At 38.7% G+C, this 17,548-nt stretch overlaps 1 protein-coding gene across 3 annotated transcripts in view; it reads right to left on the reverse strand.

Annotated features, from left to right (window-relative positions):
- Window positions 1-613: 613 nt before the first annotated feature.
- Window positions 614-17,548, reverse strand: part of bcl2l1 (BCL2 like 1) — a 34,969-nt gene continuing 18,034 nt past the window's right edge. For all 3 annotated transcript variants that reach the window (XM_044116185.1, XM_044116195.1, XM_044116203.1), the window contains one exon: window positions 614-1,123. In XM_044116185.1, coding sequence (XP_043972120.1) covers window positions 980-1,123 — 144 coding nt within the window. In that variant the 3' untranslated portion in view covers window positions 614-979. The remainder of the gene's footprint in view (window positions 1,124-17,548) is intronic.

Genomic DNA, 17,548 nt, shown 5'->3' on the forward strand with positions numbered 1-17,548 from the left:
CCCACAATTACCGTTTGAAGATACTTTGATAACTTTTAAAGAACGTTGCACTTCACTAATTACCTTGTACTTTGTGTTGGTCAATTGCATTAAAAGCCCACATTAAAATACAATGAATTTTATGATTATAATGAGTCAAAGTGGGTGAATGAATACTTTGACAAAGTGTTGTAAACTGCTTCATGTTTTCATGTTCACTTGTGCTCCAGTAAGTCATGCGTTGCTACGGTATTTTCTGGATCCTTTAACCGCTCATAAGAGATCCTGACAAGCTGCCAACCGAATCGCCGCGGTAACCATGAGGCGAACGGAAACACCGACACTATGCCAAGATCCAACAATGCTTTCCTCAGCTAGACTTTCCTTTAAACTGCATATGGACTGATGGATGAGGATGATGATGGGGATGGCAGACGGGAATTTGGAACTACAGAAGGTAGTTCACTCTCCATATGGCACAAAAAAAGCTGCTTTCTGCAGGGGAGCAGAGAGGTGGGGGGGGGCAACAAAACACACCAACTCGATGCGACAGGCTTTTAGTGTCTCCGTTAAAACTAAACTCAGCTTTGTAGAAAACTAGAATGGTTAAAACTAATTCCAAACATTCGAAAAGAACGATCAAAATAAGATCTTTAATAAATCTGGGCAGCAAAAGAAAAATAAAAAAAATAAAAGTTTAAAGAAACAAAAGGAAAGTGGTGGAGGGGAGGAAAAAAAGGGAACAAATGGCTCAGTGAATGAAAACAACATGTCAGTCTTTGTAGAACCACAAAATTGTATCGAAGAAAAAGTGAACACAAGAATACTAAAAACTTTTTTTTTTCTTTTTAAGTCTTCCGGCGACGTTTTGGATTCTCAGTCTGTTGTGGGGATGAAGTAAACATCATCAGCAGTTCTGATGAGACAAACAGGACCTTCATGTTTAAAGTTGGGCGTAGTGATTGGACGGCGTGGGGGTGAGCGCGGCTGTCCCCTCCGCTCACAGGCGCTTCTGGGCGAAGATGGACCCGGCTATGAAGGCCGTCACCACGCTCATCCCCAGCAGCAGCCAGTTTTTGAAGCTCTCCTGAGATCTTCTACTCTCTGCCGCCACGTTGCCCCCGAAGATCTCAGCGAAACGCTCCTTTAAGACAAAGAGAGGGAGAGAGAGAGAGAGTCAGCAAGACTTAATCTGTTATTAATGTCTGCATCTGATCCTGAAAAATATTCAGCATCGGGTATTGGTGACAACGCTCCCAATACATAAAGGTAGATCTACTCGGTCTAAATCTGTGTGTGATTATATTTTCAAAGGAAACAAAGCTACTGAACAAATTAAAGTTGTTGTGTTTTTACATTTTTGACCAAGCTTGTGAAGCTATTGGTATATTTAAGTGTGCTGTGCTGGTGCAGAGATATCAACTTAATTCAGTACATTTGTGACTGTGTCTCAAAAGCAGAAACATTTGAAGTAAATTCAGCACCGATATTTTGTACTGAATCTGTATCAAACCTCAGACATCTGTATCGGTAGTGAACAATGTGGACCGGTGCATCCCTAGTTAAAAGCTGGGGGTGAGGGGGAGCGGGCACTTTTTTAAAAAGCACACACACATTTTGCAAATGACAAGCAGGTAGATTCCCTTTTTAAATGTCTCCAGACCTCAAACACTCAGAAAGATCCGTCACAACCCACAGACTCGCACGTGGAACCAGGCAGGTGAATCAAAACCCCCCAAAGATCCCCTGCGAGGTTCCTGTCTGGACTCTTAACAACATGGCTTTGCTAATTAACAGGAAGAGGCCCCGCCCCTTCCCGCTGCCACCTCTCCGGCACCCCGTCAGCCCCGCACAGCTCCCTCCAGAACCGCCGCCGTCGCAGACAGCCATCCTCCGTCTGCCAAGCCCGCACTGCCTCACCGCCCACTGACTTATTTCCTGGAAATGAATCCGCAGAGGGTTCGGTTTCAAGTCCTTGCCACACAGAGGCGCCAGCGAGGCTCTGATCAACACACAAACAGACTGGAGACTTTCATCAGCTGACACGGACAAGGCCCCTGTTAAGTCATACTAATTAATGTCCTCGTGTTGTCAGGAGCATGTCACCAAAACAACAGTGAGAGTGACTGACTGAGGTGGATCAGTGTTAGTCAGAAGAGCTTTAAGAGGAGTGGGCGAGGGGGGCTTTATTAAGTTTTAAGCATTCAGATATGTGGATTTATCTGATTTTTTTCCCCCAACATCTGCATGATTTCTACCTGCACAGAGAAAAAAGAAAATAAACTGCCTGACCAAACATAAAAAGGAAAAGCATCGAAATGGAAAAGTACTGCTGTAAACAAAGTTTCAGCTGACAGCAAGGTATTCACTGGAGTTAAAATCTCATGTTTTTAAAGACAGATGTCTGGATAGACATCTGTATCAGATGTCAGTCTCTAAAGTGACAGATGAACCAAAAAAATATGGTGGACAAAGTGTCAGATAAAAAAAAATACCACTTTTGATCTATAACCGAACAGCATGTAGTTTAAAATACGCTTTCTAATCATCTGATTAGAAATTACTTTAATTTATTGTAAGTTATTGGGGCCACAGTCAGTGGTTTTTGTCACGGAGAAAAACTTAGATGCATTTATCTGCTTCATATGAGATGGGATCTGGATTCACGGTTCAACTAGGTGAATATTAACCAAACCGTATAAAAATGCGGCTAAATAGCAGATGTTGAATTGATTATAAATTGACGGATAAAATTAGTACATGACCGAAAAAGCCTAGCGCCACCTCTGCATGAACATGACAAACTTTCTTCAAGAGGGAAAAAAAATGTAAAAAAAATTCCAAACTTTTTGGAATTTTGAGTTATTTTCACAAAATGACAGTTGTAGTCGTCTTCCTCTTTTTGTGTTGTCTTCCTCTTTTTCCTCTATCTTCCTCGTGTTTGCGGTCCGTTTGGATGAAGGGATGAAGCTGCTGTGATTCCACAGCAGCTTCTATTAATTTCATCTTTTATCGTATTTATATTGATACTTTTATTATTATTTATTTTAGAATTATTGGAGCCTTGCAACAAAATCTCTTTCAGTCAGTACATGTTTAAATTTACAATTAAATCTGTCCATGTCTATGGTTATAAATGGGCTTGTTTTCATGTGCTTCCATGTCTTCCACTTCTTTTTTCACTTGAAAAGCAAAAAAGGAGAAACTGAACCTTTTCTTTCTTTCTTTGCATCTACTATAATTTACTGATCCATTTCTACAGAAAATGTTGTTTATTATTGAAAAGATAACATAAAAAAGGGCACAAAAAGTTAGTTTTAAAAATTTAAAATTAGACATTTTTGTGGTCCTGTGCTTTCAAGTTAGCGATTTCTTAAATTTTGGCCACTTTGGTAAAAAGCTTGAGCTCTAGGGAGCTCCATACTATAAATACAAAACATCCTCTTTTCTTTTTTTTTTTAGAAAGTCCAGCTGTTATCTTTCAGATTATGAACATCACTTTTTATCAACTCATCGTTTTCCATGCTCGTCAAGATGGTGCAGGAACCTTCCATGTGTCCTTTAAAAAAAACCCAAACAAATAAAAACGCAGGCAGTCAGCTGACCACCGGTGACCGGCTGAATCACTGGAGGTTTCCTGGGAACAAAATCATTCTTCCCTGAATGCCTGGTCATTTTCCAAGCAGCAAAGCCGGAGTTCATGACTGGTCCAGAAACCATGAGACATCACCTTACCAAACGCGTTGGAAAAACATAAAAGGCACTTCTAGAAAAAACTGAACAACAGATGCAATGTCAACCCTGCATATTCATATGAGAAATAATTACTGTTATCACGGCTATTGTCAATGTTATTACTATTTAATGAAGTTGTCAATTATGGTATACTGAATTTTAATGGCATGGAAATATGAATGCATTGTACCAGTCACACATATGGATTTAGAAAATGCTAATTGAGAATGTTATAACAAAGTTAACATAAACAGTAAATTATTGGATGATGCTACTGATGTTAGAGGGGACGGTGTAAAAGTAAGTTTATATTTCTACTCATTGTTTTGAACGTGAATATACTCATTACAGTGCATTGTTCCACTGAAGGAAAAAATTCCCACATGACGAGACAGAACCTCCAGATTTCACCTCCAGGGGTCTCTACCCGTCATGGCAGTAGCGTTGGAAGGAGCATTCAGAAGAACAAGATTGATACTTACTTCTACTTTTCAATTTCCAATTTTTGATGCTCCTTTGCAAATTTTAAGTGGGCAAGTTTGAGGCGTGGAAGGACAGGTGGCATTGTAAGGGTTTTTGTTCTTTAAAACTTTTGCTCACAAATGCCATCTTATGATTATTGGACAGTACTTTGGGTCAAGGATCTGTCTTTTCATCCCCCAGCTCAACACACGTTACTTGGGTTTACTACTCGATTCGTTCGTCCCAAATGACTCCAGATCCTTCAGGAAACTGAAAATGGCTGCATCCAACCTTAGCAGCGATTGGTCATTACGAGAAGATGATTTATGATTCATCTCAGACACATTTATGAGTCTCTGAGATAAAATGACGGAGGTCATATTTATGATTCAGACTTTTCAGGGCTATGGCCTTAAACTGCTGATAATCTGGTGAACAGCTTGAAAACGGTTTTGTCTCTTGCTTTGGTTTCATCTTACATTACAAAATAACATCCAACCCGGTTGTGATGCACTGTCTTCAGGTTTTGATTAGAAGTGTAGTTATGCACCATTGTTCTCTGTTACACTGAAGGACTCTAGAGGGAATACGGTAATAAAAAAAAAACTAATTCATTTCAACTTTTAATAGATCTTCATTACTGTTGCGCACTGCAACTTTGAGCTCTTGGAACTGCAATATCATACACATGGGACATGTTAAAGATTGAAGAATATTCCATTAAAATCCATTATGGTAAGTATAACACAAATACTCCATCACTGCGACCAATTACAGCATGACAAATATGAGATCACCCTGCATTGATTAAGAGTGTGCTGTGCATATAAAGCTTCTCTTTGAATAATTCATTATAATGTATCGGCAGAAAATTACAGTAAATTGCAGTATAGTGCACTGTCCTGATGTCAGCGCATTACACACAGATACACGTGTGATGCAATGCTCATTTTAAACCAGGAGAGTCACTGTAGCTAAAAGTGAGAGAACAGATCACCTGTGACACATCCTGCTTATGTTGACGTTTTAAAAAAAGATAACTCTGGAGAATGATGTAATATCGAGCCAATGGCACCCTTGGCTTTCTAATGTAAAACTTAAATTAAGGAGCTTTAATGAAAATATGATCAATAAGGAGATGGAGTTGCGAGTCTTGTCTTTGAGAAGGGAGGGGGCCTCTAAGGAACACCTCTCTTCTCCAGAACATAGAGGAAGGTAATACCAGAACCAAAGGCAGAAAGCAAGGTGAAGAGGAAGCCGTTCCATGGTTGTGTGAGAACAGATCTCTGAGGTGTAGTTCTTTTCATGCTATTCATCGTAGTCAGAAAAGTGCCTGACGCTTACAAAGGAAATGAACCCGCCTTCAAGTTCTCTAGAAACACTGGTTGCTCAACGTCTGGAAACATTAATAATGGCAGAACATGGGATACCATACTCTGGAGGGTAGGTGTTGTAATGTTGTCAAAGTTCTCAGGAAACCAATGTTAACTTTCACAGGCATCAGAGTGTGCTGCTCTGTGATAAGAGGCTTCAGCAGTGACTGCTGGCACATGATCATTGTCAGAAAGCAACACAGACATACAGTACAGATAGGGATAGTAAAATAAGCTAATCCTGTTGATCAGTAGCTCTATTCATTGATGGTTTAATTCTATGTAAACACACACAGAAAACACTCATGCTGTAAAATATTACCACAGCTTCGGTGTAAAAACACTTAAGGAGCTTCCCCCTCTTTAACTTGGTCAAATATCTAGGACCTGTGGAATGTGTTGATGTATAACAGATCAGAGTGAAGAGTTTTAGGCTTCATCAAAAGCCTGCGCTCATGAGGCTGGAATTTGTCCTTTCATATTTCACATTTCTGTTCTCTTACTCAATGAAACAGTTTGTCTCTGTAAAGCAAACTCATGACCCACTCTACCAAAAGCCTTGGTAATGACTGTGAGGAATCAAAAGGACTATTTACTCCGGCCAAGGGCGGAAGCGTCAAGAGTAAAGTAAATATTTAACTTCCACCTCACCAGAACCCGGGGCACAGCCCGGATGAAGCGAAAGAATACTATCAGACAGGCGGACACTTCAGCTTATGATTTACGAGGACAACGTGAACAGGCGGTGCCCAGGAACGAAAGCAAATTACGTCATGAACAGCATGCAGTTGAGTTCAAAATGTTTATTTGAACACTTTGCTTAGATTCAACTAAGAATGCCCAAAAGGATGACTATGCAATTAGAAAGGTTTCTATTGGCTCCAATGAGTCAAGGAGAGAGGCAGTCTGACCCTGGCTTCTCCCTGTGAAACCTTCTAGAACAATGTGAGGAATGTGGGTGTATAACTCTTGATAAGGTCTTGTTAACTTTTCTGGAACAGACAAGCCTAGACATGTTACCAGTCAGTGTTAAGGGATTACTTCTGAAACAAAGTTTGCGAATTACATGATTTAGTGGACCTTTGAAGAGCTACCTCAACGTAGGATTAAGAAGTCAACATAATAGGTGTCTGCCTATTTTGTGACACATCATCACTCAAAATTAGTTTTCACACCTGATAGTCCAGTAGACTTGGTTTGATTGGGGAAAATTTGTTCCATTTTCATCTACTGTTGTTCTCTTTCACACTTGACTGTGTCAAACAAACCAAATCCTTTGAGCAGCCTGTCCACCTTGTCCATGGTGGTGCTACACTAAGAACCACTGAAGGAAGTAACACATAAATCTCTGAGACACTTAGACACTAAGTGCTACTCCTTACATCACAAAAGTGGAGAGGTGGTTGAGTTTTCTGGTTGTAGGACTTCTTGTTTTTCTTTGGTTAAAAAAATAAAATAAAATTAGCACAAGCACTACACTTGCACAATTACTTTGGTTGCATTTACCCAGAATGCCGTGCGCTGTAGTTCACTTCCTGCCTTTACAGTCTTCAGTCCGCTTGACATTCACATTTCAACCGCACCAAAGTTCACTTCAACCAAATGCAACCTGCTGTCAATGCAACCTTAATGTGGAAAGATCCTGCTTTAGTTTGATCCTCAACTAAAGTAAGAATATTTTAACAACACAGTAAGTTCAAAGTACTTTAGGCATTAAGTAACTAAACCTAAATGACTATACAATCATAGCACATATCTTTTTTTTTTTATTAGAGAACAAAACCAGACAGAGGGCAACCTCTGCTGCATCATTCCTCAGGAATCATTTCTTAGACTCCTTTTACTTTTTCATCATCTTTAAGATGATACTATGGCTTTATGATAATAATTAGGGATGAACAATATAGAAAAAGTGATAGTGAAGAAAGATAGGATTGTGGAGTGGTTAACTGGGACAGATAAGCAATGTCTGGTGTGGTCATTATTAAAGTGGTAGGGTTATATAATATTGATCAATTTTGGTTATTGGCCAATAATATATCAGGAGGATGTAATATTAATATACTGATGACCATTTAGTCATGTTCTTTTATAATCAAGGTCAATTAGACAACTAATTTTCCACTGGAGGTTCTGTCACACATTCTGTTAGGCAGAATAATATATGATTCCTGGACAATATATCAAATTAAAACCATCAATGCCATATCAAAGTGCGCACTATCAAAATCACAAAGGATTGCTTGGATGTAATGTTTAGTGGAATTTCATATTTCGATGTCATGCCTGCACATTCTGTATTGATAATATTTTTGGTCTGTTCCACCTGTAATGCTCACACTTGATATACGTTTTTAGTGGTAGAGATGCTAATGTTCACAGTCTGTGTTTGGGACATTGTGATGAAGGAAAAGCAAGAGTCATGAAAATGGGGGGCTATAATTAATATATCATATCATTAAAATGGTAATGCAATTACATATTTTCCTGCTATTGTGCAGCTCTACCACTTGCAGATATAGGAGGTCTCGGTGTAACCACCGCAAATGTGAACAGCAAGATAAATCAAATGCTTTAGCTCAACCTTTACGGCGGCAGCCTCCTTATTATCAGGTTGCCGTGGTCACACGACACATTTAAATACAAATCACCTGCAGCTACATTCCTCTTTGCATAGATCTGCAGACATAATTCAAAATATGACTTTTTCGTTGTTAACTTGGAAAGTAAATGATGTGTGTTTTCCTTTCGGAATGCCCTGCTCTCCGGCCCGTTGAGATTCCAGCTTTATTTCTATCCCGTCTATTACCTATGCACATATCAAGTTGGGACTGTTGGTGTAATAGGCTCTAACTCAAGCTTCACCTGACAGGTAAACCCCATCTTTATCTCCTCCTTTGCTTTCTCTTTCACACGGTCACGCCTTTTTTCTTTCCCTTTATCTCAGCTGAGTTCCCAGAGGAAATCAGATGCTAGGCAGCAGCCTGAAGACCAGACCTGATTTTTCTTTTAACTCAATGTTTTCTACATCTTTAACTTCCCCTTCCTTTGTTAGCTGGGGAAGACTATAAAAGGATAAAGAAAGGATTAGCTCATGAAAGCAAAAGGGCGAACATTAAAAAAAAAAAAGACAGAAGAGGAGTTAAAAGTGAGGGGAGGGATTCCGCAGCTGGTTGCCACGGCTACCGGGAAGCAGCTGATTAGCGAGTGAGACGTACAAGGGTGTTGTCTGGATCTGCAGGTCCAACTCTGCAGCTGATAAATGGCCCGGTACGGAGTGTGAAGAAAGGAGTGTTTTAACGATCATTGGAGGCATCTTCCCATCCATCAACCCCTGACTTGTTGTTGCTTCTGTGTTGCAACATAAACAAGCAGCAACACTCAAATCCCCCGATGGTGAAACCTCCTGACCGTGACTCGTACAAACGTCGATTAACGCCTCACGTCCTCTTCCTCTTAGGCAAAAGAGGACTGAAGATGGATCGGAGTTCAATAAGTTGGAGACGCTTTGAAAAACACCGTCTGCCATTGACGATTGTATTTTATTTAAATCAATTCTTCAAGTCTTTAAAAAAAAAAAAAGAAAAAAAGCTCCAATGTCGCTACATTAATAACTAACTTTTCCTTAATCCTGGAACTATTAAGTAATAAACTTCTGCAGTTCATTTTGTATGTTTTTAACTTCTTAGTTTGATCAGTTTTTTGGTTGGTTCTTTCTTTTGAACAACTTATTCTTCAGGAAGAAAACCAACATTCAAGGTAACCTTCAACGCCTCATTTAGTGAGGAGAGAGATCTTCCTCTTATTCACCTGCACAGCAGCTCAATCTTTACTATCTTTTGTTCAGTGTAGCCGTTATACCCTTCTGCACATATCCCAACCATCCCAGTTTTGCCTTTTTGTACCCTAATTTTTCCATCTTAGGATGCACCATCTTACCCGTTTCCAATACTGTTTGCTTTGGTCAATCTAAATGAAAATCTCAACATATTTAGCTCCGTCATCATTCTCTTTGTAATGCCTCATTTTTACTGAGTAGCACAGCACAGACCTGTACTTTTGCCCATTTTATGGTCTGTCATATTCAGGATGCATTACACTTTGAGTGGGACGCTCACTGGGCAGGCAGGGTTAAACTCAAATGACTATCTTAGCATTTTACTACTATAATAGCATTAAGATTTTTTTCCATATCTTCAAGGTATGGTACATTGCTCTATTCCTTCTGTAGTAACTACATCTTTCCATGTAACCACTCTTTTGAAAGGAAAGCCTTCCCCAGGCATTCTTCCACTCAAGGACTGTGTTGAACTATTTCGGTAAAAAGCCCACTGCCCTCTGGTCAAGGTGTCCTTCAACTGAAGGACACCAGTTCATTCTGAATAGTGCTAGGATCAGTCTATGCAGGCTTAAATGGGATTTATGTTCACAGTTCACCACTTACATATTCTGAACTACGTTCACAGCTACAAGAAGTACCGTAGGTCTCACTCATTTATATTTTTTCTGAAGAAAAGGTTTAAGAATACATACATATTGGTCATATGCCAATAACGAGGATGCGCATATACCTATTACTAATAAATGTCCTCACTAAGCTGACCATAGCCTCAGCTTGAGGGAAAATGCTGCCTCTCTTTCTCTGTGAAATATGCAAAGTTTGTTCTTAAATCTTTTGTCCACCTCAAAACAACGCCGCCAAATGATATTAAAGTGTACTGCGCCACTTTCACGTTCCCCACTTGCAAACAAAATCGTTCAGGTCAAAGTTCTCAAAAATGAAAACTCCACTCATGGACAATTATCAACAGTTTTTCCACTTGCTTCCTTGCAGTCGGTTTTAAAACATATTTGGAAATGTGGCAGATTTCTCTTAGGTCACATTTTGTAAAGACTGTTTGGTACTACTGGCCTCTATTAAACAGTAAGCTGACAGAAAATTAGGTGGAGAGAGATGGGGGAAGACGATGCATGCATTGAGGACTGCACCCTCTACACAAATAGTAAGATTTTAATTTAAAAGTGCTCTAGTTACTATTCTTCAGTGAAATTACTGTCTTCACATTAAACAAACCTAAATGATTAGTAGCCTTCTTGAAAAAAAAATCCTGAATACTTTATGAAAGTCATGGAAAGTTGGAGGACCTGCGCTGGTGTGACTTTCTCTTGGCTGCATGTGTGCTTGGAACCCTCAGTTTTATATCTTCACCGGTTGCTGCGTCTGTTTGCAACATCAGATTTACACATGCAGCTCTTGACAGACGGAACACGCTTTCCAGCAACCCACAAGGCACGTGATGCACCACAAACTGACTGCAAACCAGTTGAAGCACACAAAGACGGAGATTCTGACAACGCTGTTGGCAAGGCGATGCTCTAGGTGTCAGTCACACGCAGAGAACAATCCCAGGCAACCAAGCTTTACCCGCCAGATTATTGTTTGCAATACAAGCTGACAAAGACTCCTCCTCCACTTGGAGACATGCATGTTCTCAGACATCTGCTTTGACTCTCTATCTGTAAAAAAAAAAAAAAAAAAAAAAAAAAAAAAATTGATAAAATACAATCCGGATCAACCAGTCCTGTCCAGAACAAGTGGAGGAATGAGTCTTCAGAACAAAATGGGATGTAAATGGAATACATGTTTCCTTGCAGGTCTTCTGACATACAAAGCTATGTTGGAAGATCCATTTTAGTGATGACTTTAAGATTAAACTGGGTAGAGTTTGGAGATCCCAGTTTATTTAAACTATTTGGAGACCTTTTCTTGAGGAGGGCGTCTAAAAGAATCAACATTCCAACAATACGTCATGCAAGTCATCCATGTCTGGCTCTACTCAAAACCTCAGCTCAGTGTAAAATTTTAGGAAATAGAGAAGGTCGACCATCGATGAGCATGTGCATAACTATCCAGGTCATGCATATGCGTAACCTGCGTAACTATGAAGACGGTTTGCATTCCATCCAAGTGGTTTTATAAGGCGTTGGGTCCGAGCCATGAAGGACATGATGAAGACAAAAAAACACCCTGTTCAAAAGAATAGTCAAAGTGACAAGTTATCTGGGCAGAGAAAAATCAAAATGTTGTTTATTAAATTGTGTTTTTTGCCATATTTGATGCTTAATGTACAAACTGGCCACTGAGCTTGAGGTATAAGGATTTGCTTTGTAAAGGTAATGACCGGTAAAGTGTTATTTTACTCCTGTAACGTTTGAAGGAGGTTTTCTTTTTTTTTTCTTCTCACTAAACTGGACAAAAAAAAAAAGCTTCACATCCTCCTTAAAAAAAAAAAAACATACTAAATTGTGTTTCTTCTCAGCTGCAAATGTTTACAGCATAGCTTTCTCCATTTGTGCTGCAATCAGCCATAGCATGCCATCGGCGACCATAAACAGTTAGCACTGGTAGATAAAACTACATGTGGGGTTTGCTAAAATAGCTCTAAAATCCTAGTTTACTTCATTGATGAGTTGAACCGCTAATTCTGGGTGTGACCTCATCACTTCTGCCGCTAATAGGCAAAAATTGTCCCTAAAAGTCTTCAGATTGTCTCTAATTTCCTTAATTTTAGGTGATCAGCCAATACCAGGGTGAAATCAATCTTATCCATCGATCTGTGATCGACCAGAAAACTGTAATGGATGCATCCGTAACAAAACTGAAAACTATTTTATATCAGGAGGCGTCCTCACCATGGGCTGTAATAGTTTTGGGTTTTTCATTATAGTTTAGTTTCATTTCAAGGTGACTTTTTCTTTGTCTAGTTACTTTAAATTACTTATAGTTTTTTAGTTAAATATTGCTTTCTTTCAGTTTAGTTATTATAGTAGAATTTTTAGTTTTTTTTTAATACTTTTTCATAATTTTTAGGTGTAGAACTCAAAAAGGTCCAAGTATCGCATTGTGATTATGTCTACAGTGATTGAGTAAAGAATTCTTTACTACCCCAGTATCTTCATAATTTGGGTAACAAAGATAAGATTTTCAAAAAAATTGATTCAATTATTGCCACACAACCAACTGACTCTGGTGTTTTCTCTCAACTTTTTCCATCGTCATTTTGCGGAATCAGATTTTCCGACTGATTGTGTGGAAAAAATATATTTTACATAAGTCCGAAAGGCTGATAAATAGATTCATAAACACAAAAACGGAGGATGTCATATCTCTAATTTAAATATGTTTTAGTTTTATAAACACACGATACAGTTCCTGTGAGTTAAAGTTTTTCCCCATTAGCTACTATTATTTATTTCAGTTAACAAAAATGTTTTCTTAATTGTAGTTTTTGTTATTTTGTTTGTTGACTTTAATAACGTTGGCTCTCACTTGGCAATTTTGTTAATTTAATAAATAGCCAAAACAAATCAATTATGGCACAAGAGTGTTTGAGTGTTCAATCAGAAACCACGTCTACAAGATCCGAGTCGGGCTGAACGTATCAGGAGCCCTCAAGTCACAGGAAACAAAGTCTGAAATTTTCTTTCTGCATAAATTGATAAAATGCTTTATTTTGAAATTAGGATGATGTAAGAAAACCATTTTTTCTTTATTTACTAAGACATTAAAAATAAAATGATCAAGCATAAAGGGAACATTTCGCTCAAAGGACAAGAGAAAGCATTTTCATAGCCTGATGATCCAGAGTGAGCTCATCAGAAGGACCTTTGCAAAACATTCTAAACTGTCCTGGCTGCAGCTGAGCAACACTTCCCCCCCCAAAAAATTGCAACACTTGCTTGTTTACACGCAAACAACGCATGGGCCAGAGTGCAGCGTGCAACACTATTGCTTCATGTGTTGCCTTTTTTTTTTTTTTAATTGAGCAAAAAACAAAAGTTCCAGTCACATCCGACTGGATGATGAAACTGCTGTTTATATCACCTCACACAGACACGGAGGCGACTCCCTGTTCTGAAAGCGATCGTGACGTGAGGCTGGGAGGTGATGCGACCTCTGATTTACACCGTGACTAACGGTCTATGACAGGATTAAAGGATCGGCAAGATGAAGAGATGCAGCTGCTCAGCTCTGATCCACATACAGCTCCTGACGGAGCGCTGACGTGATGTGAAAGTGCAAGTCAGATGATGGTCTGAATGGCTTACTGTATCCGAGACGATAAACATGGTGTACGATAAACATCACCATGAGACACACTGTGCCACAAACACACAACCGAGAAAGATTTTCACAATCCAACCCCAGGAACACTTTCTGTTTGCTGTTATTATCTTTGAGATAGTCCAACAGTTTAATTACAGTTCGCCCGCTTAAATTCAATATCTTTTAAAAGACTCCCTTTATAATTCTATACACACACTAGTTAAGGTGTGACAGACTATATGTTTACAGAGGGCACAACTGATAATTGAGAAAAAGTTCTTCAAGGAGGCAAACATCTGTCAACATACAGTTCCAGGCCAAGGACAGTACTGGCAACAACAACTCACTTTTAGGACAGCTGTGCCAAAGAAGTGAGACTTGATGACAAGAAGTCTGCCACTGTCTGTGGGGTCAATTCTGACTCCTGGCAGCAAAACTTGGACTTTATTAAATGACTGGAGAAAAAAGTTAATGCTCAAAATATTACTGCACATTTGTTTATTCATCAGCTCAGCCCCAACCAGGACTGTCACAGTCTGGACTGGGGGAGCTTTTCCCTCCTAACATGAACTAAGAGTCTCAGGATTTTCATAGTGAATGTCCTCAACTGGGCAGGAAAACACCTTGAAATGCAACTGAGAGTTATTTATGCCAGCAACGCCTGGATCAAGGTATGTTTACATTTACTACATAGTAGTTCCTGATGAAACCATTATACCTGTTGTTGCTGTACTGTATGAGGCTTCATGAGTCATGAAGAGGCGCTTTGACCAGTTCAAAATAATAATAATAATATAAAAAAACACCAGTAAAGTTTGCAAAACTCTATTATAGGTACTGTAATTACTTTGTCAATAAACAATTTGGGATTTTCTCCACTAATTTATGATTTATTATGACATTTATTGTAAAATTCAGTCTGTCATGAAACCTGCTGTGCAAACGGGAAAGTAGCTGAAACAGTAGTTCAATTTTAATACCGTGAACCCTCGCTGGAACGCGGTTCATCTTTCACGGCCTCGCTGCGTCGCAGAGTTTTTGGTGCAGGTTTGTTTTTTCCCCACAGTTCTGCATCCTGATTGGCTAAACAGACGCTGCGCTTCTTCTCTACCTGTGTGCCAATAACGGTACCGTATTTAAATATACGTAATACAGCTTGGCAAATATTGGCAAATATTTTTGCCCAGAAGAAAAAAAGAGCGACAATAACTACCAATAACTATGTTCTTTTCTCAAAAAAAAAACACACCTGCACCACAGGCTTCAGAAGAAAAAGATACAGAATGAGGCCGCAGCGTCACAGTCAGAGGAACAGTGAAATACACCAGCCACAATTTGTCCTAGTGTAGTTTGTATTGATGATTAAAATTATTATTTTACTGTAGTCATTTGTAAGAACGTGTTCTATTTGTTTAAAAAAATGCTAAGGCCTGAAAACAGTTTTTGTTCTATGGTTTGAATGTAGAGTATTTAATTATGCTGTATAATAATTGTAAAAAAAATACAGGTAACTACTTTACAGATTTTGCCTATCACTGGTTCTTTTTGGAAAGCAAACTCCACAAAAAACAAAAGTTCACTGTACATTCAAATTCAAATATATTACAATCTGAAATATAAATGAGTGAGAAAACATGTTAGCATTAGCCTGGCTCTTCATCCAACTTCATCTTCCTGGACTTTAAATTATGAATAATTGCTACAGTTAGACTATCATAAAGCCTCCTAAATGTGATGCTTATTGGCACTGGGTCATCACTATCATATGATTAGATCATTTTACCACAAGTGCTTTCATCGTCCCAGTCAAGTTGTGGTTTGAGGATGCCAGTTTAAGTCTCTAAACCTTCATATCTGTGTCCGGTTAAGATGTAAAGCCAACAATGGAAAGGCCTGTTCCTGCATCCTTATCAATGTTCTCATCATCTCCACGAGTTCCATTTCTTCCTGCTCCTCCTTATGGGCTTCCGTCCCCGTTTGCATCCTTATCGCCAAGGCAATCTGAAAGGATAAGAGTCAGGTCCAATGCCAAAGATCCCACATGACCGCCAGAGGAAGGAATTTGAGTGGAACAGAGCTCTGAAGAGAGAAGAACTACTTTCACCTCACAACTGAGGCATTTTGGTTTAAGAGGTTTTTACCGGCAAGCGCAAAAACTGGTGTAGAAAAGTCCTGGCGAAAGACTAACACTACTCTATCAACTAGTCAAAAAAAAAAAAAAAACCAACCACTGTGAAGAGATAATATAACAAAATACTTGTTAGATTTACTGATCCCTGAAGCAGAGTGCATCCATTCGGCTAGTAATGGCAAAAATGTGCATGTCTTAAAGTCAGATATTCTTTTTCCTTTGCTTAGTACGCCTGGATGTGGTTCCCCTCTGCTTATTTCTTGGATGCGCTCCTCGCAATCTGAGAGTGTGACACATTAAAGCTGACAGGCAGCGGCGGCATTCAGAAAAGGATCCAACTGAGAATTTTAACAACTCCAAATTTAAACAAATCCACAGTGGCGCCAGAGATAAAGTGGTGGGATGAAAACTTTGAATCTCATTTTATGTTGGAGGGGAGAGGCCCAGTGGAACTCTTCAGGGTCACCCAGAAAATCGGCAGACAAACAACCCACAAGACAGATTACTTGTAACCACACACAGCCGTTTTAAAATGTCTACTTTTATATCTACTTGTAATCTTTCATTGCGTTAGAGAATTCTGTCTTGTTTGTGCTTCAAGAGCCCAGAACTACTTTTAATACGGTACACCACAGCATTCCCGTTTCTTTTCTGGAATGTGCTGTTGGGATTATAGGATCAGCACCGCAGTGGTTTTATTTGAGCAGCAAAACCTTTACAATGTCTTTTGTGGTGTCCATCAGGTCAATTCATGGACCTATTCATCCATCCATCTTTAGGTTCAATTTGAAAAACAATAAAAAGAATCTTATTTTATAGCAACACATGTCAGACAGAAATGTACAACTACAGCATAATGTCAATTTATCCTTGACTTTATTCTCACATTTTTACACTTTTTATTTTCACAATTTTATTTGTACATTATTTTGACTGTTAAAGTTATTCTCATATTTTTAAGTCTTTATTTTTATATTTTTGTGACTTTATTCTCGTACTACTACAATTTTATTCTCATATTAGTAGGGGAATAAAGTCTTACTGCTACAGTATTATTCTCGTTTTATGAATATTATCAAATTATAACTTACCAACTTTCTTATATTGTTTTGACTTCGTTGACTTTATTCTGATATTTGAATGCCTTTACTTTCCACTTTTACTTCGTTCTCATATTATATTACTCATGTATTATGAAAACTTTATTTACACATTATTTAGTCTTTATTCTCAAATGACTTTTTTCTTGTACCTTATTTTTAGCCTGGTCCTAATACTTTGTTGTGACATTTTGTTTGTATAATTCCACAATTCTGAGTTTTACATATTGTGGAAATGATTAGACAGCCAGAACGTACACCTTTTTAAAAATGTCTTTTTTAACTCTAGCTGCCTGGACCTTTCAGAACAGATTTGTATGTTTAAACCCAAATCCCTTGTTTTCTTTTTTGTTTCCCATATCCAGATGAAAGCAGAGGAGATGGAGTTGTTGTTACTAAATGTCCCCAAACAGTTGAATAAACCACCTCTTCATGTGAGGATCTCACAAGGTTTCTTCTTGATAATTTAATCTGTGTGATGTGATTTTCCTGTCTTATGATGTCGTCCTACGGTCAACTTTTGTTGTTTAGAAATATGCATCTTGAATTCCTTTCATGTGTCGAGTTTGGCAAGGCGATCAGAAAACAAAGCGTCAACGCCGGCCTTCGTGGAATGGCGCAGGGCGATGGAAGGAGACGGTTTAAAGTTTGATGGATCATT

This window comes from Gambusia affinis, linkage group LG01 (genome assembly GCF_019740435.1).
Source record: "Gambusia affinis linkage group LG01, SWU_Gaff_1.0, whole genome shotgun sequence".
Classification (NCBI taxonomy): domain Eukaryota; kingdom Metazoa; phylum Chordata; class Actinopteri; order Cyprinodontiformes; family Poeciliidae; genus Gambusia; species Gambusia affinis.